The sequence below is a fragment of the Xenopus laevis genome, chromosome 1L (genome assembly GCF_017654675.1).
Source record: "Xenopus laevis strain J_2021 chromosome 1L, Xenopus_laevis_v10.1, whole genome shotgun sequence".
NCBI lineage: Eukaryota > Metazoa > Chordata > Amphibia > Anura > Pipidae > Xenopus > Xenopus laevis.
This window is the reverse complement of record NC_054371.1, coordinates 109,089,416-109,112,537: the sequence shown is the minus strand read 5'-3', so window position 1 is coordinate 109,112,537 and position 23,122 is coordinate 109,089,416. Positions and strand designations below refer to the sequence as shown.

Genomic DNA, 23,122 nt, shown 5'->3' with positions numbered 1-23,122 from the left:
ACACTAGCCCCTAAGCCCCACCCCAGATCCCGCCCACTCCACCCCGCCCAAATACCACACAGACATCAGCGCTAAAAAAGTAACCCCCCCACATACAAGTTATAAAAAGGTATTGATGGTCAGGGCCCCCTTACAAGTTAAAAAAAAAAACATTGGTGCCAGGGCCCCCCTTACAAATTAAAAAAATTGGGGCCCCAAAAAATATTTTTTTAAAAAAACATTGGCGCCAGGCCCCCCTTAGAAGTTAAAAAAAAATGGGGCCCCAAAATTTAAAAAATAAATAAAAAATAAAAAAAGCATTGGTGGCAGGGCCCCCCTTACAAGTTAAATTGGGCCCCAAAAAATATATTTAAAAAAAAACCCATTGGTGGCAGGACCCTATAGCATATTAAAATAATACATTGGTGGCCAGGGGATTAAAAAAAACAAAACATTTACTTACACCACAGGTGTGTATATTGGGAATTATAGATGACATCATACCTACCACTCATGCCAGAACTAGATATAGAACCCTTTTATACTATGCCAGGAAAATAATTTCGATGACGTGGATGGGCCCTAAACCCCCTACAGTGCAAACCTGGATCACACTGATAAATCAAAATCTGCCACTCATTAAGCTTACCTTGCTAGCTAGAGGCTCACAAAAAAAGTTTGATAAAATATGGAGTCCGTGGTGGGAGGCGGGGCTGGGAGGTTGTGGTTCTCTTACATAACTTACGGTTTGTGGGAAATATAACATACGTACTCAAGAAAACCGATGTCTATAACAATTTAACCCTAATTGTGAGTGGCTCGTTGAGTAAATGTTTCTGATTTAGTGTCATTAAAGTATTCAGCCAAAGTACTGAAATATAACATCAATACTATGTAAAATACTTGAATATCTGTCATGGAAATTATATATAAATACCATTGCATTGATATGGCATGTTCTGTTTATGTTTGTTTTATGTTATGAAAAACAATAAAAGTTTTATCTTAAAAAAAAAACAAAAAACATTGGTGTTCAGTAGAATTGAACTCGTGGCTTCAGAACTTCAACTTCGCCTCCTTTCGTGACTTTGGGTCTTTTCGCAGCTTCAGGACTTCAATTTCGGCTGTTTTCATGGCTTCGGGTCTTTTCACCGCTTCAGGATTTCAATATCGGCTGTTTTCGTGACCTCAGGTCTTTTCACCACTTCGGCTGTTTTAGTGGCTTTGGGTCCTTCGGCTGTTCTCGCACGGCTTCGGTGCTCGCAAGGGGCTCTTTTCAAAACTGCAGCACTGCCGGGCCCCCCCTTCATGCCTGGGCCACTTGTCCCCCCCTGATGGTGGCCCTGATCAGTGCTGCTGGGAGTGGGGCTAAAATGAGTTTAGTTGGGTATTTGTACTTATCCCAAATGTTTAGGGAATGGATTAAAAAGGGGTCTATAATTTCTTGGCGTTGTACTGGGGAGCACCATAACAATGCCTGTGGGGTAACTGGATGTAATTGATGTTTCAGCATTGTTACCCACTTAAGCGGTGTGGATGCATGTGTATAAGGGGTACCAATTGTGCTGCTATATAATAGTATGATAGGTTTGGGACACAGACCCCCTTGGCTTTCGGGCCTATACATGGTTTGTCTAGTGATTCTGGGATGTTTATCGACCCAGATAAATTGTAATACCTTTCTTTGCATGGCTTGGAGATCATGATCAGGAATGCAATTGGCAGTGCTCTAAAATAGTACAGTAGCTTAGGTAAGAATCTTAAAAGGAAAATTATACCCCCAAAATGAATACTTAAGCAACAGATAGTTTATATCAAATTGAATGACATATTAAAGAATCTTACCAAACTGGAATATATATTTACATAAATATTGCCCTTTTACATCTCTTGCCTTGAACCACCATTTCGTGACTCTATCTGTGCTGCCTCAGAGATCACCTGACCAGAAATACTACAACACTAACTGTAACAGGAAGAAGTGTTGTAGCAAAAGGCAGAACTCTGTCTGTTAATTGGCTCATGTGACCTTACATGTGGTTTGTATGTGTACACAGTGAATCTTACAATCTCAGGGGGCTGCCCTTATTTTTTAAAATGGCAATTTTCTATTTATGATTACCCAATGGCACATACTACTAAAAAAGTATATTATTATGATAATGGTTCATTTAAATGAAGCAGGGTTTTACACATGAGCTGTTTTACTCAGTAGCTTTTAATAGAGACCTACATTGTTTGGGGGGTATAGCTTTCCTTTAAAAGCATGTCTACTCCCGAACCACAAGAGATCCATCTTTGACCAATGTTGTACGGTTTCACCGGCCATTTACCACAGCTGTGGGTAATTATGTTGATAAAACATGGTAGTGTCCCGAGGAATATCAATTCCCAGGTAGTGGATATTTTTGTCTTGCCATTTAAATTAATTTTTGTAATTTGACTGTAGGTTGGGGTAGTGATACATTAAGGACTTCTGATTTTGTACGATTTATTGTTAGCCCTGATATTTTGAAACAAGCCATTCTTAAGCTGCAAAACAGAAAAAAACCCATCCGAGAAATTGCTACAATATTAGAAATGGCAAAATCTGCAGTTTGGTACATCCTAAGAGAGCACTGGTGAACTCAGCAAAAAGACCTGGATGTCCACGGAAGACAACAGTGATGGATGATCACAGAATAATTTTCATGGTGAAGAGAAACCCCTTCACAACAGCCAAACAAGTGAACAACACTCTCCAGGAGGTAGGTGTATCGATATTCAAGTCTACCATAAAGAGAAAAGACTGCATGAAAGTAAATACAGAGGGTGTACTGCAAGATGCAAACTACTCATAAGCATCAAGAATAGGAAGGCTAGATTGGACTTTGCTTTAAAAAAAAAAAAAAAAAAATCAAAAAAAGCCAGCACAGTTTTAAAAAAATATTCTTTGGACAGATGAAACAAAGATTAACCTTTACCAGAATGATGGCAAGAAAATAGTATGCAGAAGGCGTGGAACAGCTCATGATCCAAACCATACCACATCATCTATAAAACATGGCAGAAGCAGTGTGATGGCTTGGGTGTGCATGGCTGCCAGTGGCACTGGGACACTAGTGTTTATGGATGATGTGACACAGGACAGAAGCAGCTGAATGAATTCTAAGTTTTTCAGAGACACTGTCTGCTCAAATCCAGCTAAATGCAGTCAAATTGATTGGGAGGCGGTTTCATAATGACCCAAAACATACAGGCAAAGCAACTCAGGCGTTTATTAAAGTTGAATATTTTTGAATGACCAATTAAGCATAGATTTCACTTGTTGAAGACTAAACTTTGGACAGAAAGGCCCACAGACAAACCGCAAACGAAAGCCGCTCCAGTAAAGGCCGGGCAGAGCATTAAAAAGGAGGAAACCCAGAATCTGGTGATGTCCATGAGTTCAAGACTTCAAGCGGTCATTCTCAGCAAAGGGTTTTCAACCAAGTTTTAGAAATGAACACTTATTTTCAGTTTAATTTGTCTAAATTACGTCTGAGCCCCTAAAATGAAGTGATTGTATTAAAAAAAGGCATTAGTTCATTTTGTTCAACCCACTGAATTAAAGCTGAAAGTCTGCAGTTCAACCAACATTAGAATAAAGTTCTAAGATTTATGGGCCTAACTGTAGTTCACTTAATCTGCCCTGTAGAACTTCAACCAGCTCTTCAAATGTTTAAAGGGGAACTATCGCGAAATCTAAAATGATTAAAAAGCATCCTTGGGTAAAGTTAAGAATTTTTCTAAATGTGTTTGATTACATTTTTTTTACCGTTTTTAAAATATTTCCATTCTTTCTTTCTCACACTGCTCTGAGCTTCCCTTCTCCTGCAGCCTGGCGTCGGAGTCATATGCAAATGAGTGACAGGTACAGCTCCTCTCTTATTGGCTAATCTGCTGTCACTCCAAAGCAAGGTTGTTAGGCTGTATCACGTCTTGTTGCTCCTCAGTGTGATGCTAGCAGGACTGGATTCGGAGTGTAACTTCTATTTGTACAACAGGTTACTCCGCGGTTTGGTGACCCAACAGCTACTGAAGCTCCAGAAAATCGATCAGTGCAGTGTGCTTGAATTTGATCCCGCGGAAGTAGATGGCTATTTTTAGGACATAGGTATACCCATAGTTATCTCCCTGCATTTATTAACCCACACCAATCCCTTTGCTCCTGTTTATTGGATTTTGAGGTATAACACGTCTCCAGTTTCATTTTGAACCGTATAATTATGGGTCTGGGATGAGCCCCTTTGCGTTTGGTGAAATGAGGCAACACGAAACAAACATGTGTCTGTAACAAAGCACCTTTAATAGTGGCGCTGTATCTGCTTTTAATCATCATGGGCTCTGTTACACGCAAATACTACACGCAGCGCTGAAGCCTGTTGTTATATAACTTATATAGAGAGCGAGGAGCAGACACACGGGGTACTGTTGCTACAGTAATGCTATAACATTACTCGTGGGTCTAGGGATGTGAATTCAAGACTGGCTTGGGGGCAATGTGTGCAGCGCAACTAACACTGCTGCATTCCTCCTATTCTCTACTCTGTGCGCAAAAGAATACTGCAGTTTCCCCCAGTGCGCAAATAGCCTACCTCCATATAACACATGCGTTATTGCAGGCAGCAGGAGTGAGACACCTCCAGCTCTGTATTAACTCCCGCCTCTGCCACAGCGCTACGGATCCACCTTCTTGGCTAGCTGATATTGAATCATAAATGGCAGCAGGAGCAGGACCTGAGGCCCCAGTGCTGCAGTCATCCATCTATGGGGGACATCTTCGGCTCATTTTCTGCCAGCACAGTAGACGATTACATTCTTTCCCTGCAGCTGCTCCAGCCAAAGGCGCGCATACCTCTGCATAAAGCTCTGTTCAACTTTTTTTGCTGCTGTCTCCCCCGCACATTCTTGCTCTCCTTGCTTGACGGCTCATTTACCAGCAGCAGCACCATGAAGTGCAGCGAAATACATTGTGAGCAGTGGAGTTGGGGAGTAACGAGAAGTCAAAGTGTTCTGGCTTTGCTTTTTGCCTGTGTGGGAGCGTTACCCCAGGAAGGAGTTTGGGACTCTTTTGGGAAGCTGAGGACATTAATCAATACTTATATCTAGGAGCAGTTACGTTTATGGGCTGGTAGCTCCCACAGTGGGGGCTGTTTGCAGGAGTGGGATTGAATGGAAAACATGGGAAAGCCCCCAATTGAGCATAGAAATGTGGGTAAATGCGTGATAGGAGGTGGGCAAAGGAGTGACTGGGGCTGAAGGGAGATCCCTCACTGGCACATGCTGGAGGAGAGGCTTAGAATGGATGGGAATGGGACAGCACGACAACAGCCATTTAAACAAACGCCGCTGAACCCAGGTTGCCAAATAGCCTACCTGAGCAGGTGGCTGCCCTTACCAGTGATGCCATTGTTTGCCACCCTGCACACAGATGAGCCATGGGCTTTTTTTATTTTAGGTTTTACGCATATCAGAGCAATGTGGTGTTTAAGCAGTGTGGGTCCCACAGACAGGGGAGAACTGAAGATCAAGATGCTCTCTTGCCTGTGTGTTCAAATCCCAATATTGTAAACTACTTTGACTATTCTTATATAAGATTTCTGTTTCCTTAGTTTCTAATGCGTATTAAACTACAGTACATCTTACATTAGAAGGAAATTATAGTTCAAAGTAGCTAGAGAACCAAAGGCTGGACATTTCTAGTATAGTCAACATGCCACCAAAGCATAGATAGCTACATTGACTCTCTGCACTGTCCCCCATACGTTGCATGCATGTATATATATTTTATTTTGTTCTTTTTTATATGTACACATTTCTTAAAATTAACATTAAGAACCTGCAATAAGCTTATAAAAGGCTACATCTTATGGTCAGCGCCCTATCAAATAATGGACCATCCAAATGCTTATCCTACTGCCCAGAGCAGCAGTTTAGATTTAGCTCTGCCCCTTCCCTCTGTGAGATGCTTCCTGTGTGTGGAATGAGAGAATCAGAGTAGAGATGAAGCAGCTTCTTTCCCAGGGCAGATGAGTGTCAATCTGTTGTGTTAAACTTAAAGGGGTTGTTCACCTTCCAAACACTTTTTTCAGTTCAGTTGTTTTCAGATTGTTCCCCAGAAATAAATAATTTTTTCAATTACTTTCCATTATTTATTTTTAAATGTTTTTCCAAAATCTAAGTTTAAATTTGAATGTTGGTGTCTCTGGTGTTTCAGTCTGGCAGCTCAGTAATTCAAGTGCGGCCTCTGAACTGTTACAATTTTGCAACATTTAGTTGATCCATTTCTCAGCAGCATCTCTGGAGTATTAGCAACTATTGTATCAATTCTAACCGCTGCCTTTAATGAAACTCAGGGATTCTGCTCAGCAGGGACAAAGATAACAAATGTATCCATTAAATGTGTCAATTTAGAACAGTTTTGGGGGGTGAACAACTCCCCTACCAGAGCTGCTTTAAAAGATGAAAAATTACACTTCAATATTAGAGAAATGGTCACAGAAAGTAATTGGGAAAAGTTTTTATTTCTGGTGATCTATCTGAAAACAGTTGTTTGAAGGTGAACCACACCTTTAAGTGTGAAAAGTATATGATTGTGTATCTTTGTGTGTATCTATGCCCGTGTGTAAAATTAACTGTAATGTTAATGTGTGTTAGAGCAACTGTGTGTAAGAAGGTCTGACAGACTGTGTGTGTGAGTTATAGAGACTATAATGAAACTGTATATATCTGTGTAACTACATTCATTATTCAATCATTATTTAACCCTTTAAGTGCCACAGAACGTAGAATCTACATTCTGTGGAAAAGTAACTTGAAATGCCACAGAACGTAGATTCTACGTTCTGCAGCACTTCCGGGTTCTGGATCGGAGGAGCGGCTGTTAGAGCCGCTCGCTCCGTTCCTCTTCGATCCCCTGCCCCTAGGCAACGAGCAGAGCAGGGGATCGAGTGGCCCCTGGGACGCGATCGCCCAGGGGCCCCAAAGCAGCAGCAGGCACGTGTTACTTACGTGTCCTGCTGCTGCAGCCTGCACTGCGCCGTCGATCTCCGCCCCCACAGCACAGGAACACGCAGATCGTCGCAGATGTCTTCCTGGGACCCCTCCACATCGTATGCAACAGTCTTCAGCGACTTTTTCAGGTTAGTGCAACAATTACACACACAAACACACCAACACACACTTATTACAGTAATACACACTTAGATTCACACTTACACACACTTACACCTACATTTTTGGGGATTGGGGGGGGTTACTTACACTCACTGCACTCACACACACGTGCACACGCACACACGCGCACATAACATGTAATTTACCAATTGTACACACACACACGCACATACATGGAATTGTGGCTTTTTTTTTTTTTTCTTATCGCATCATCTCTTTTTTTGGCTGAAAAAAATGTTTTATTGCCATTACGAATAGCGTATTCGCTAACCGTACTGTGCAATACCTTTTGTATGTTATTTCGGTGATTATTATTGCAATTTTGGGTATTTTGGTGCATTTTTAGCCATTTTATTGAATTTTTAGCCATTTTATTGCATTTTCAGCTCTGCATATGTTGTGTTCACTTGTTTCTAGCCGTATAACCTGTTTGGCCCAGCTAAAATATTCAAACTGTGATTCTGACGGCCGATAACACTAGTCTGGAAAAAAAACATTGATTTTTGTGGTTTTATTGGATTTTTTTTCATTTCACTCTTTACTGCCTTATTTTGTTTTGCCTTGTAAATTTTATCTACTATATATCCATTTGGGGGTCTCTGTGTGCCACATAGTTTGGTATATCTATGCATATTGGGCATCAAAGTGTTCAGTAGACCCCTGGCGTTCATATTTAGGATGTTTTATGCTGATACATTACGAAATGTAGGGCATATAATGGGGTAAAATTCAAGCTTTCTGACGATTTTCAGAAATTTGATAAAAACCGTTATGTTCAGCATTGCTTTGCAGTTTGGCAGTTTGCAGTAGAAACACATATTTACCCATATTGGATTCGTCAGAATGTGTAATTTCTGAAAATATATGGTTTTCTGGGGTCTCTGTACTGTTAGGGGGGTCTAATGTCGCATAATACACACACCAGGTGCTTATATTGCAGCAGCCAGAGCGTCAGCTGTGAAAATGTATATACACTATTGTCATTTGGGGGTCTCTGTGCGCCACATAGTTTGGTATATCTATGCATATTGGGCATCAAAGTGTTCAGTAGACCCCTGGCGTTCATATTTAGGATGTTTTATGCTGATACGTTACGAAATGTGGGGCATATAATGGGGTAAAATTCAAGCTTTCTGACGATTTTCAGAAATTTGATAAAAAACGTTATGTTCAGCATTGCTTTGCAGTTTGGCAGTTTGCAGTAGAAACACATATTTACCCATATTGGATTCGTCAGAATGTGTACTTTCTGAAAATATATGGTTTTCTGGGGTCTCTGTACTGTTAGGTGGTCTAATGTCGCATAATACACACACCGGGTGGTTATGTTGCAGCAGCCAGCGCGTCAGCCGTGAAAATGTCTATACATATTGTCATTTGGGGGTCTCTGTGCGCCACATAGTTTGGTATATCTATGCACATTGGGCATCAAACTGTTTAGTAGACCCCTATGTTTATATTTAGGATGCTTTATGCTGGTAATGATACATGGACAATACGATGCTGGAAAGTTGAAGCTTTGAGGCAATTTTCAGATATTTCACCAAAACCGCCAATTTTGGGAAAGCCTTGCGACTCAGTAGTTTGGAGCAGAAAGGCATGGTTACCCATTTTAGATTCTGTAGAATGTGTACTTTCCAAAAATATATGGGTTTGGGGGTAAACATATATTTCTGTGTTTTTACCCCACAAAAAATGCAGTCAATGTGTTGATTTCTCAGTAGCTGAAGTAAAGTCCTGATCAATTTGGATGTGCTAACTTCATATTGGTGTCTCTAAATGCCAGATACTTTGGTAAACCTATGCATAATGGGTATCAAACTGTTCAGTGGACCCCTGGCAATCATATTTCAGGTGCTTTTTCTTGGTACCTAATATAGTTTGGGATATGCGGAGCAGCAAAATAAAACCTTTGAAATGATTTTTCAGAATTTTGAATTTTTTTTTTTGAAAAACCGCTATGTTCAGACAAGCTTTTATGTTTGGTAGTTGGGAGTAGAGAGACATAGTTACCCATTTTGTAATCGGCAGAATGTGTACTTTTCAAAAATGTATGGTTTTCTGGGGTAAACCTACGGTTTCAGGATTTTTTGCCTTGGAATCTAAAGCATGCCGTTTTCTGCCTTAGTGCTTTCAAAATTTGGTAATATACTGCCGGGAGTTTTTGAGGTACAGAAATCCTAAATCTCCCTAAAACTATACATATCTGGTATTGGCACGTTCGAGAGACATAAGGCTTTCCAAATCAGTTGGATTTTCATCCGTAAAATGAAATATTTTTCTGGTATAAATTGATATACGATGAAAAATGGTAATTTTTCATTTTTTTTTTGGTATTTAGCACTATAAATGTTTTTGCACAGGTGGCAATACATGAAAACTCAGGCAGATTTAGAAAGCTCAGTTTCTACCGAAAAAAACAATGTATAGTTTTCCTAGGTAAACTATAGGTTTCCCCTCAGAAAATGCCCCTAAAGTGAGAGAGCACAAAATGTTTCAAAAGCGGCTGGCATTTCGCGTAACCAAAATGTGAAATTCTGCTGGCACTTAAAGGGTTAAACCTTCTGCCACTCTGGAAACAAAGTAGATTTTCCCTAGACTGAAACATAATGTATAAACATAAATTGTCTTCTAGTAACACTTTTTTGTGCACAGGGAAATGCATTATACATTATTTATTGGTGGGACCAAAAAAATTGGATAAAATATGGAAAAACTTACAATAAGGGTAAGTAAAATGGAGGCGTCACTGTATGTATCCAGCTGTAATTAGGACTCTAGTGGGAATATATTTGTAGAAAAGCTGTTGTTAGGTTTGTGTGGAAACCAGAATATGGGTACAAGTCAATTGTGTAATATGTTTTCTTCCTCGCCCCCCCTGGAAAATTTACTGTGGACACCCATGCTACTTCCATTCATTCTCATATATTATGCTGACAGCGCTAACAGTGTACAAAATTGGGAGATTGACATTACAGTGTTAAAAAAAATAAAAGAAAAAGCAGAAATAATAAAATGCAGAAAATACCAACATTTGTGTGTGATATATCATTACTTGTAGGGGAGTAGAAGGCCCTACATCTACTAAGTATGACCAAAGGTTACTGCAGCCATACACAGGCCAAACTCATACAGTATTTGACCAGTCAGCCCATTGGCAAAACTGTAGATATCTCATGAAAGAGACATACACTGCATGGATTTCTCACCTTTGTTCCATTAGTCAGTGTAGTCAACTTGATAAATCAGAACAGTGGAAGTGACAGTAACTGTGGAACCATTAATTTCTTCATCTGTCAGTATACCATACTGGCTCTGTACTATTGGGCCCAGGGCAAAAATCTTGTTGGTGTGTTACAGCAGCGTCCCATAATAAATTTGTGGCAGTAGTAGTACCCTGAAGCAGGTACATTTGCATATAATAAGGGAGCCAATAAATGAATCAATTGACAGATTGTAATCTGTATTCATTGCTTAAAAACAAAAATCCAATCACCCACCTCTACATGTTACATCACTAGAAAAAAAAACGTGAACCATAAAAGTTAAAAAAGCAAAAAAAAGTGGCTGGGTGAGAGTGAGAGAGATAGGAGTGGCTGGGGTGAGTGTGAGAGAGATAGGAGTGGCTGGGGTGAGTGTGAGAGAGATAGGAGTGGCTGGTGTGAGAGAGATAGGAGTGGCTGGTGTGAGAGAGATAGGAGTAGCAGGGTTGAGTGTGAGAGGCATAGGAGTGGCAGGGTGAGTGTGAGAGAGAGATAAGAGTGGCTGGAGTGAGAGAGATAGGAGTGGCAGGGGTGAGTGTGAGAGAGATAGGAGTGGCAGGGTGAGTGTGAGAGAGATAGGAGTGGCTGGTGTGAGAGAGATATGAGTGGCTGGTGTGAAAGAGATAGGAGTGGCTGGTGTGAAAGAGATAGGAGTGGCTGGTGTGAGAGAGATAGGAGTGGCTGGTGTGAGAGAGATAGGAGTGGCAGGGTTGAGTGAGAGAGATAGGAGTGGCAGGGGTGAGTGTGAGAGAGATAGGAGTGGCAGGGGTGAGTGTGAGAGAGATAGGAGTGGCTGGTGTGAGAGAGATAGGAGTGGCAGGGTTGAGTGAGAGAGATAGGAGTGGCAGGGTGAGTGTGAGAGAGATAGGAGTGGCTGGTGTGAGAGAGATAGGAGTGGCTGGTGTGAGAGAGATAGGAGTGGCAGGGTTGAGTGAGAGAGATAGGAGTGGCAGGGGTGAGTGAGAGATAGGGGTGAGTGTGAGAGAGATAGGAGTGGCAGGGGTGAGTGTGAGAGAGATAGGAGTGGCTGGTGTGAGAGAGATAGGAGTAGCAGGGTTGAGTGTGAGAGGCATAGGAGTGGCAGGGTGAGTGTGAGAGAGATAAGAGTGGCTGGAGTGAGAAAGATAGGAGTGGCAGGAGTGAGTGTGAGAGAGATAGGAGTGGCAGGGTGAATGTGAGAGAGATAGGAGTGGCTGGTGTGAGAGAGATAGGAGTGGCTGGTGTGAAAGAGATAGGAGTGGCTGGTGTGAGAGAGATAGGAGTGGCAGGGTTGAGTGAGAGAGATAGGAGTGGCAGGGGTGAGTGTGAGAGAGATAGGAGTGGCTGGTGTGAAAGAGATAGGAGTGGCTGGTGTGAGAGAGATAGGAGTGGCTGGTGTGAGAGAGATAGGAGTGGCTGGTGTGAGAGAGATAGGAGTGGCTGGTGTGAGAGAGATAGGAGTGGCAGGGTTGAGTGAGAGAGATAGGAGTGGCAGGGTTGAGTGAGAGAGATAGGAGTGGCAGGGGTGAGTGTGAGAGAGATAGGAGTGGCAGGGGTGAGTGTGAGAGATAGGAGTGGCTGGTGTGAGAGAGATAGGAGTGGCAGGGTTGAGTGAGAGAGATAGGAGTGGCAGGGGTGAGTGTGAGAGAGATAGGAGTGGCAGGGGTGAGTGTGAGAGATAGGAGTGGCTGGTGTGAAAGAGATAGGAGTGGCAGGGTTGAGTGAGAGAGATAGGAGTGGCAGGGGTGAGTGAGAGAGATAGGAGTGGCAGGGGTGAGTGTGAGAGAGATAGGAGTGGCAGGGGTGAGTGTGAGAGAGATAGGAGTGGCTGGTGTGAGAGAGATAGGAGTAGCAGGGTTGAGTGTGAGAGGCATAGGAGTGGCAGGGTGAGTGTGAGAGAGATAAGAGTGGCTGGAGTGAGAAAGATAGGAGTGGCAGGGGTGAGTGTGAGAGAGATAGGAGTGGCAGGGTGAATGTGAGAGAGATAGGAGTGGCTGGTGTGAGAGAGATAGGAGTGGCTGGTGTGAAAGAGATAGGAGTGGCTGGAGTGAGAGAGATAGGAGTGGCAGGGGTGAGTGTGAGAGAGATAGGAGTGGCTGGTGTGAGAGAGATAGGAGTAGCAGGGTTGAGTGTGAGAGGCATAGGAGTGGCAGGGTGAGTGTGAGAGAGATAGGAGTGGCTGGTGTGAGAGAGATAGGAGTAGCAGGGTTGAGTGTGAGAGGCTAGGAGTGGCAGAGATAGGAGTAGCAGGGTTGAGTGTGAGAGGCATAGGAGTGGCAGGGTGAGTGTGAGAGAGAGGAGTGGCTGGTGTGAGAGAGATAGGAGTGGCTGGTGTGAAAGAGATAGGAGTGGCTGGTGTGAGAGAGATAGGAGTAGCAGGGTTGAGTGTGAGAGGCATAGGAGTGGCAGGGTGAGTGTGAGAGAGATAAGAGTGGCTGGAGTGAGAAAGATAGGAGTGGCAGGGGTGAGTGTGAGAGAGATAGGAGTGGCAGGGTGAATGTGAGAGAGATAGGAGTGGCTGGTGTGAGAGAGATAGGAGTGGCTGGTGTGAAAGAGATAGGAGTGGCTGGTGTGAGAGAGATAGGAGTGGCAAGGTTGAGTGAGAGATAGGAGTGGCAGGGGTGAGTGTGAGAGAGATAGGAGTGGCTGGTGTGAGAGAGATAGGAGTAGCAGGGTTGAGTGTGAGAGAGATAGGAGTGGCTGGTGTGAGAGAGATAGGAGTAGCAGGGTTGAGTTTGAGAGGCTAGGAGTGGCAGGTGAGTGTGAGAGAGATAGGAGTGGCTGGTGTGAGAGAGATAGGAGTGGCTGGTGTGAGAGAGATAGGAGTGGCTGGTGTGAGAGAGATAGGAGTGGCAGGGTTGAGTGAGAGAGATAGGAGTGGCAGGGGTGAGTGTGAGAGAGATAGGAGTGGCTGGTGTGAGAGAGATAGGAGTGGCTGGTGTGAGAGAGATAGGAGTGGCAGGGTTGAGTGAGAGAGATAGGAGTGGCAGGGGTGAGTGTGAGAGAGATAGGAGTGGCTGGTGTGAGAGAGATAGGAGTAGCAGGGTTGAGTGTGAGAGGCATAGGAGTGGCAGGGTGAGTGAGAGAGATAGGAGTGGCTGGTGTGAGAGAGATAGGAGTAGCAGGGTTGAGTGTGAGAGGCTAGGAGTGGCAGAGATAGGAGTAGCAGGGTTGAGTGTGAGAGGCATAGGAGTGGCAGGGTGAGTGTGAGAGAGATAGGAGTGGCTGGTGTGAGAGAGATAGGAGTGGCTGGTGTGAAAGAGATAGGAGTGGCTGGTGTGAGAGAGATAGGAGTGGCTGGTGTGAAAGAGATAGGAGTGGCTGGTGTGAAAGAGATAGGAGTGGCTGGTGTGAGAGAGATAGGAGTGGCTGGTGTGAGAGAGATAGGAGTGGCAGGGTTGAGTGAGAGAGATAGGAGTGGCAGGGTTGAGTGAGAGAGATAGGAGTGGCTGGGGTGAGTGTGACAGGAATAGCAGGGGTGAGAGTGATACAAGTGGCCATCACAGCCGCAGCAGGAGGAGTACATTCAGAAAGCTTCAGTGACAGTAAGAGGCATGGGCCTCATGCAGAGGGGAGATCCCTAGGAGCCCATAGGCTGGCATGGTAAGGCGGGAAAACCAAGCACCGAAGGGACATAGGCAGTACTAATGGGCTGTCCCCTCTTACCACAAGTAGCACTCCAGACTCTTGCTAGGGTTGTACATGGTTTGGGCAGTGAGTCCATGCAGGAAGGCCCTCCTAGTCCAGCAGCACCTGTTCCCAGATCACTTATTGGGCCAATTCTCTGGGCCGCCCATCCCGTAGCACCTTCCCAATTATTTCCATAGAGCTGAGCTCCAAAGTGCCTCAGCAGTATCCATGTCCTGCAGCCTGGGCTGGAATTGCTACCAGTGAATAATCCATGTGCATGCATGCAATTTTACAGGCTGCTCGGATCTTCCATACAAGGCGTATGTGTAAGCATGAAATAAGGATGAACTCGTCCGTTCCCTGGTAAAATCTGAGTGTTTTCCTCAGAAACACTACTATTGTTTACAAAAGAAAGAAAAGCTGCTTGATAGCTATGGAGGCAGATAAGCAGATAACAGATACATGTTTATATACCTGGAAAAAAAATAAATCCATTGTATTGTACAGAGAGTATCTGCTACTAAACCTTAGCCTTATAAACCTACTTCAACTTGAACCGCTGCTCTGTGGCTATGTTTCTGAACCAAACACCCCAGTTTTACAAGGGACAGGGCAACAGTACATTTATTAACACTTCATATTTTGATATTGCTGTTCCTCTAAAACCCATTGACACCACAAAAAAATGGGGACACACAAAGACAGATTTATACACAAAAAGTTACTGGGAGAATAAATTATACACAAACACATTTATAGACAGAAATAGGGTGATTTTAGACAAAGGTGCTAATTTGTACCAGTTCAATTACCCATATTTTGCCCCTTTTAGTAAGTAGCCCATTCAAAGTAAATTGCTGGCTGGTTTTTATTGACCTACAGAGACATGCAAAATGTGAGGTGAGGTGCAATCTGCCAAAAGTAGGTGCATAATACCCTGTTTTTTTATATCTGTACAATATTTACCAAGCTGTCTTTGATCTGGGAGAATGCAAAAACTTCATTCTGACAATAATATCAACATTTTCACACTATAAAAGAATAACAGCCTTACTGTTCTCAGAATGAGATTCCAGAGAATGCAGTTGGTGTGTGGATGCTTTGAATTCAGCATGAAGAGGGTGGGACTTTGCTAGTTGCTAGATGACATCATAGTGGGGGTATAGCCACTCCCATTCAGCAATTGCTTGAACTGGCTCTCAGAGAAAGCATTCTAACTCACTGTAATATTATTGAATGCCTTTCAAAAAGTAAGCATTTCTGTTAAATGAAGATATTTGAGAATATTATTATTTTCATCCTATCTATCCACTGGGAAATTTTGATTTTCGCGATAGTTCCCCTTTAAACACATCTCTGGGAGCCATGGAAGATATTTTAAGACAACACTGGCCGGTATGGTTTCAAGCAGCAAGAAAAATTAACTCATAACCAACAAAGTTGTGGCATTTTCTAGGTTAAAGGTGTACAGCCTTGATAAGGCAGCCTATAATTCACCACACAAGCCAATATATTTTTCATGTATACAGAATCTTTATTAAAGGTACGTGGTTCCTTCACAGCAAAAGTTCTGGAAATAAAGCAGTTTCCCTCCACTGGTGCACGCCATTTCACCATCCGGTCTGCCTCCCCCTTTCGGTTTTGAAGCATACCATCATTACTAGGACAGGAAACTGCTGGATACACTTCCAGACAATGAATGAATAAAGCCATGCTACAGATAACTGGGTAGATCCTTCTCAATAACCTAAAGTAAACAGAGAGGACAAAACCATCACCATTAAACATAGTTTATTTGTTTTGCCAAGAGAGACTGTATTTAGTTGTTAGGGGTGGAAGACAAAAACAAACAGATTTTAAGGCTTTTTGTTGTTATTTCTATGGATCTTTAGGTCTACTCATCTTCTCTTGACTTGCAAAAATGCTGCCCAGTTGACAGTTTACAAACCTTGAGTCTCTAAGGGGCAGACTTATCAATGTGTGAGCTCACCATAGGAAAACACTTCCACTTTCTATTCATTCCTATGGAAATTGTAGAGGGCTCTAATTTCACTCTATGATAAATCTCCCCCTAAAACTTGCAAGGAAAAAGAAGAGTTGAGCATCTACTTTGTGGCCACAGGGAGCAACAAAGTTGTGGTATGTAACACGTTGCTCATAAGCCACAGGTTGGATGGGGGGGGGGGGCACATGTCCACAACATCCTACTCATCTGCCAGAACTCTTATTGTTACAATACCATGAAAAAAAAAACATTAACAAGAACAGCAATACTTACAACTGGATCTTCCATTGGGCTAAATCGCTTCACCACAGCTCCCTCTCGATTAATAAGGAACTGTGGAAAAAAAAATCTAGGCTTAGAAAAAAAAAAAAAAAAAAAAAAAAAATACTCCGAAACAGCTGGTATTAGACACTCACCTTTGTAAAGTTCCACTTGATAGCACTAGAAAGGAAAAATAAAGTTACAATCAACATGAAATGTTATACAGTATGAAATGCAATGCTGACTTTTGCACTAAAAAGAAATATTTGTAACAATGGAAAAAAAAAATGCTAAATTGTTTCTGTAAACAGGTACAGGTGTAGGACCTATTATCCAGAAAGCTCCGAATTATGGGAAGGTCATCTCCCATAGACCCAATTTTAATCAAATAATTCACATTACTTATTATGATTTCCCTTTTTGCTGTAACAACAAAACCGTAACTTTTACTTGATGCCAACTAAGGTACAGTGAATCCTTATTGGCAGCAAAACAAACCTTTAAGTAGGCAGAGGATGGGGGGGGGATCAAAATTACTGAAAGATCCCTTATAAGGAAAATCCCAGGTCCCATGCATTCTGAACAACAGGTTCCATACCTATATCCATCTGGTTCAACGCTGGGAAGATTACACTGTCACAGACAGTTGTAATCCTAAGCAGTGTGTGGTACTTACAGAGTCTGAATAATTGCATTGCAAAAGCAAATCCTAATATTCTGAATGTGTTGCAGAGACAGAAGGAGAGAACCCAGGAGCAGACAAAAAAACAGAAGGCAAACTGACTGCACAACACAGAAGAACAAGGTCTAAAAATTAAACATTCATAGTTTAACCTACTTTCCAAGGGTGCCATGACCTTTAGGTTGGTCCTTCATCCACTTCCACAAAGGATGGGCCCCATCTCCATTAACATCAATCTTACTGAACATGTCAAATTCCACTTTGTAAGATGCAGCAAAGACTTTGATTTGAGATTCATCCCCAGGTTCCTGTAAAAATACAGATCAGCATGGGAAGTAGCAGCAGGCTGAACAAATTATTTACCTCTGGGCAGCTAGAGCACGGAAACACAATTAACCACCCAGTTTACTCTGCATTACTAATCCACTATCCCTCTGTTACAATTCAATATTAAAAAGGTATAGCCAAGGTTAGCGTTTACGGTGTTTGCATGTCACAGAAAGAGAGTCTCTTACCTGTTTTCCAAACTGGTTACAAGGGAACCCGAGGATGCGTAAACCTTTCTCAGCATATTTGGCGTGAAGTTCTTCAAGCTGAGTGTAGTTTACGGGTGTTTTTCCTCATTTAGATGCTACGTTGACAATGATACAGACATAGCCCCTGTAGGGATTTTAGAAGGAGACTGTTGTAACTGAATGATAAATAGTATATTCTTTTCAAAGTTGATATACTAGGGTGTAACATCCATTGGAAGCACCCAACTGACAGCTAAAAAGGCAATAGTGTCTGCCCAAGAAAATACTCAAAACTGTGCTATAAATGTTCTCCTTGTACAAGTATTGGATCTGTTATCTGGAAACCCGTTATCCAGAAGGCTCCAAATTACATAAAGGCTGTCTTTCATAGACTCCTTTTTAGCCAAATAATACAGATTTTTAAATAGGATTTCCTTTTTCACTGTAATAATAAATTAGGACCTTGTACTTGATCCACACGAAGATATAATTATTCCTTACTGGAAGCAAAATGAGCCTATTGAATTTACATGATTTTCTAGTAGACTTAAGGTATGAAGACCCAAATTACAAAGTGATCCATTATACATAAAATACAAGGCTTCAAACCTGTATTTAAAATGAGGGGGGAGCTTCTGCTTTTAAAGGGCATGTAAAGGCAAAAATATAAAATCACATTTTTACTTTCTTTAATGAAAAAGAAATCTATCTCCAATATACTTTAATTAAAAGATGTCTACAGTTTTTATCATAAACCTGACTGTTTGCAGTGCAATTCCCCCTTCTTTTACTGCTGTTGATAGGAATTGTCAGATGGTCCCCAACTGCTGTGCAGGTAAACGATCATACTTTCAAATGGCAGGGGGAGCCCCCCCCACCTATGGCAGGGGGAGCCCCCCCACCTTACTTCCCAGAACTTGAGCAGCAGTGTTTCCCTGTAGAGATTTGTATCCAGAGACGCAGTGCAGTCTCTATATTATGATTATTAATCAGTCTTGCTGTATTGGCTTCTATGGCAGATATTATTTGACTTGTGCTGTTTTGATAATTTATGACGATCCCTAACCTTAACCTCCCAATTGAAGCCCAGACCACACTGAGCATGTGCGAGTCTTGATATTGCAGAAATGTCTAACAAAGTTACAAGATGACAGCCCCCTGCGCCAACTTTGAAAGCATAAATCATTTGTCTTATTAGGCTGCTGGTGCAGTAAGTTCATGTTTATATTTAGTATACATAATACAGCATTTCTAACATTCTTCTATTTTAGACTTTAGTTGCCCTTTAACTAGGTTGACTTGAACAAAATGGTGTGTACTTTGCCAGAAAGAAAGCAGCTATAAGGGGCAAACATAATGGAAACGCTAAAGGTAAACAATGTAGATACCTACAAAAATCCAGAACACTATTACGATCTATTTTGTTCTATGCAAAAAAGCTAGTAATAATGAAATGGATGAACCCCAACCCCCCATACACTTTAGCAATGGATTGACATCATAAATGGGACACTGTCTCAAATCAAATTGACTTACAATGCTAGAGGAACACCCCGGAAATTTGAGAAAATATGGGAACCTTGGTTAGATGTCAACCCTCATGCACTCCAACCAGATGACTAGAGTGCTAGACTGGCCCAAAACATATGCTGATAACTGGTGAATGTCACTTACAACAACTTAAAAACACAAAATAATTTAAACAGTAGTCATGTAAGTGCCAAGCCTGTTGATTTGCTTTATTTGTATTGTATATGTTTGTTTTGCAAAAAAAATAAAATAAATTAAAAAAAACCCTTTAAAAAAAATAAATAAATAAATAAAACAATGTAGATACCTGTATTTCTCCAAGGACACCTCATTGCCGTCAATGTCTACAACGGAGAATTCATAGATGCTTTTGGCTGCCTTCCAGTCTGCTACTTGCGCACACTACTCAAGAGAAAACAAAAGTAGCATTAATCATTGTTAGGGATTCCAAAATCAATAAATTTTTACACCCTTTTGTGAATTTAGTCACAATGTCCGTTCATTTTTCTAACATGCACCGGTGCACTACAAGATCAGTTCAGAGAATTGTTACTGTGAGTTTGCCATCTGTATGAACATACGTCCAGGCACAAATGAGTCCGAGAAACAAGCAAAGTTAAAAAGGGTGGAGGACACCAGACCTGAAAACAACCGAACACACCTATACATTAAACCAATGTGAAAAATGGCAGAATGAAGAATGTCCTTTACACTTTTTTCCCCCTAAATATACAAATTAACATTATTTGGAACCAGGGATGTTATTCTAAAAACTGGAGCAATTATGGTATAAACATGTTGCATAGTTCACCTTTAAGTTAACTTTTAGTATGTTATAAAATGGCCAGTTCTAATCAACTTTTCATTTGGTCTGCATTATTTACTTTATAGTATTTGATTTATTTGCCTTCTTGTGACTCTTTCCAGCTTTCAGATGGGGGTCACTGGCTTGGCAGCCAAAACACTATTGTTACTGTTACTTTTATTACTTATCTTTCCATTCAGGTCTTCTATAAATATCCCAGCCTCCCATTCAATCCACATCCTGACTGCTAGTTTGTAAGGTAATTTGAGCCCTACCAACTAGACACCTGCTGAAACTATAAGCTGGAGAACTGCTGAACAAAAAGCAAAATTAAAATAAAAAAACAATTGCAAACTGTCTCAGAATTAGGGATGTAACAAATCCAGGATTTGGTTTGAAATTCAGCCAGGATTCAGCCTTTTTTAGCAGGATTCAGATTCAGCCAAATCCCCGTGCCTGGCTGAACAAGTCCTAGTGGTAGGAAGGGCTACTGAGCTATAACATTGCTCCACAAATAACTCTTAGTATCTTAAGCTGGTGAAAAGGCAAGACCTGTAATTTCTGGCTTCCTCTGAGCAAGCTAATATTACTCATGACAGCACTTAAAACGTTGTATTCAAGCTAATCTCGCTTAGCAGTTAGAGTGCATGTCCACCCCAGAATGGTGTTTGTCCATCTCTGCATCTGCACTACTGATTCCGACTCTTGGAACATTTATAGCAGAAACCAATGCTCCTCTAGCCAAGATTCCTTGAATGCTTCTTCGGCTATCTGCTGGCAACCCCTCACTAAATTGGGTGGAGCTCCTCTTTCTCCCAGAAAATGTCATTGTTAAAGGAGACATTACGTACTGGTACACTTGTTTTTTACATTTTACTCTTTTAGATATAAGGAATGTGCTTCAAAAAGGAGTGTTTCTGGTTACTTTATTAAAAAATTCTGCAAAAAGCCACCTAGTCCTATCCATCTGTTCCACTTCCTGCTGCCTCCTTTCCCAGGCTTTGCAGGGGAGCTGGCGGAATCAAGCAGCAGCTAGGTTGACCTAATAGGGAACCAAAACATGTCTGCATGTGTGACTGCAGGGCCCCTCCTACTGAGCTTCTGGCAGGGACCCTTAGGACACGCCCACCCTACAATTGAGACAGGGACCAGAGAACATCTATGGGGAGCTCAAATAAAGGAGCTAATTTTGAAGACAATATTAATTTACAGGCAAAAGTAAAACCAGCAACATATAGTATACATTATTACCTACATGTATCCTTTAAAACAGAGATGTCATACTATTCCAGCAGTATAAATATCTAAACTGGATGGGTGATTGATTAGAAATGCATGAAATCACATTTGACCAGATGCAATTCAGCCACATAACTTGAAATCACTCCGCCGTTAGCACAATGATAAAAGGGGTTATTGCAGTATGTGTGCTCACCTTAAACTCAGAGAAGGCACTAGACTACAGAAAAGGCATTATGGATTAATTAATTAGGTTAATTCCACTGACCCATAAAACCTTGTGGAAGAAAGTCTCCATACATGTCCTCTACACAGGGCCGCCATCAGGGGGGGACAGCGGGGAGAGTCGTAGGGGGCCCGGCCACGCCACACTTACTTGATTAGCCAGGCCCCCCCATCTTTCTGAGAGCTGCTGACTTCGGGAAGGCATGGACGTTTAAGGGGCCCTGGCCACCAATTTTCTTATAATGTGGGGGCGGGTGGCCACAAATTTTGGCCACCAATTTTTTTTTCTCATGTGGGGTCCTAGCCCGCAATATTTTTAAATGGGGGGGGCCTGGCCACAAATGTTTTTTATGGGGGCACTGACCACCAATGGGGGCCTAGGAAGGGGCCCTGCGATTTCTGATGGCGGTCCTGCCTCTACAGGGACAACACTATGCGCGTGTAAACTCTGCTTTCTATCTCCAGCATCAATAACACTAGAAGCCCTGTCCCATTCAATACGCCCACCCGGTCCCACTGCAGGAGGCGAGGGCATCTCAGTCACTTCCATACGAGCTGCAGATACAGATTACAGCATTAGTCCGAGCCAACATTGCACCACCACGCCCCACCTCTGACCCAGTTCCGCATCCAACCACGTGCCCGTTGCTTTACCCATAACGCCCACGGGGATTCGCCGAATGCTAGAGAACCATTAACAGATTAAATGTGGGGATGATACAAAGCAGAAAAGTATTTTTTTGGTCAAATGTAATTACTTATGGGAGACTGTTAGTCAAGTAAAAAATAACCCGCAAACTAAGTATTGCCTTCAACAAACACTGACTACACCACCGCAAGAGCTACGTTTAAGACTATATTAGCGCCCCTTCACATACCATGGTTCGACTTCGCAGACCTCCAGTGACTGAACTAAGCAGCACTGTGCTTTTGATGCTGCGACATAGACAGTTTAACATGACGTCTCCCTTTGGCCCCTCCTCCGCACCGCTGCTTGGCCAATCATAGAGCGCCAAAAAAATCATCGTATCTATTAGAACTGCGATTGCAACAGAACTGAGTCATGTCATGTCTTCCGCGTTCAAAGTTCTACTTCCTGAACGCATGCGTTTCAAGACGCCTCTCCGTTCTACTTGTATCAGGTGTTAAATTAATGGAATATATTTTATTTACTTCCCAGACCCTCGTCTTATCTGTTCTTTTTGAATAAAGATTGTTCTTTGTGCTGATGAAAAGTTGTCATTTCAAAGGGATGTTTTATCCTAGAGTTATTGCAGTTGGTGCACGTTTAGCTAAATTTCTGTTTTAATTCATTTTTTGTGCAAGATATTCTGTGGTTCTTTATAGGGCAAATTGTTTCAGATACACACACTTGTGCATATTAAAGTAGGAATTCACCATTAAATTAACTTTTAGTATGATGTTTTAATTTTTTTTTTGTTTTTGCTTTTCTTCAACAGTTTGCAATTTTAGCAATCTGGTTGCTGGGGTACAAATTACCCTAGCAACCAAATATTGAGTTGAATAAGAGACTGAAATATGAATAGGAGAGGGTCTGAACAGAAAGACTAGCAATAAAAAGTAGCAATAACCATACATTTGTAGATTACAGAGATGGTGTCAGAAACCCCCATTTGAAAGCTGGAAAGTGTAAGGCATATAACTGAAAGATTTGAAAAAAATGAAGGCCATTTAACGTTAACTTAAAGGCAAACCACCCCTTTAAGCCTTGATTTTTTTTTTTTAAATTTCTGCTTTCAGAGTAATTCTGTTTTGAATTTGCTGTTTTCAACTCAGCAAGTCATTATCATT

At 41.9% G+C, this 23,122-nt stretch overlaps 1 protein-coding gene across 2 annotated transcripts; it reads right to left on the bottom strand.

Annotated features, from left to right (window-relative positions):
* Window positions 1–15,559: 15,559 nt before the first annotated feature.
* gpx4.L (glutathione peroxidase 4 L homeolog) lies at window positions 15,560–22,278 on the bottom strand. Of its 2 annotated transcripts, NM_001171744.2 has the most exons (7): window positions 22,189–22,278; window positions 19,349–19,443; window positions 17,512–17,656; window positions 17,153–17,304; window positions 16,470–16,494; window positions 16,327–16,386; window positions 15,560–15,795 (listed from the first exon to the last, which is right to left on the bottom strand). In NM_001171744.2, the coding sequence occupies exons 1-7, from the start codon at window positions 22,267–22,269 to the stop codon at window positions 15,763–15,765; spliced, it is 591 nt and encodes a 196-aa protein (NP_001165215.2). In that variant the 5' UTR covers window positions 22,270–22,278; the 3' UTR covers window positions 15,560–15,762. The 2 variants fall into 2 exon arrangements, 1 of the variants encoding a protein (NP_001165215.2); NR_144460.1 differs by lacking the exon at window positions 16,470–16,494.
* Window positions 22,279–23,122: the final 844 nt, after the last annotated feature.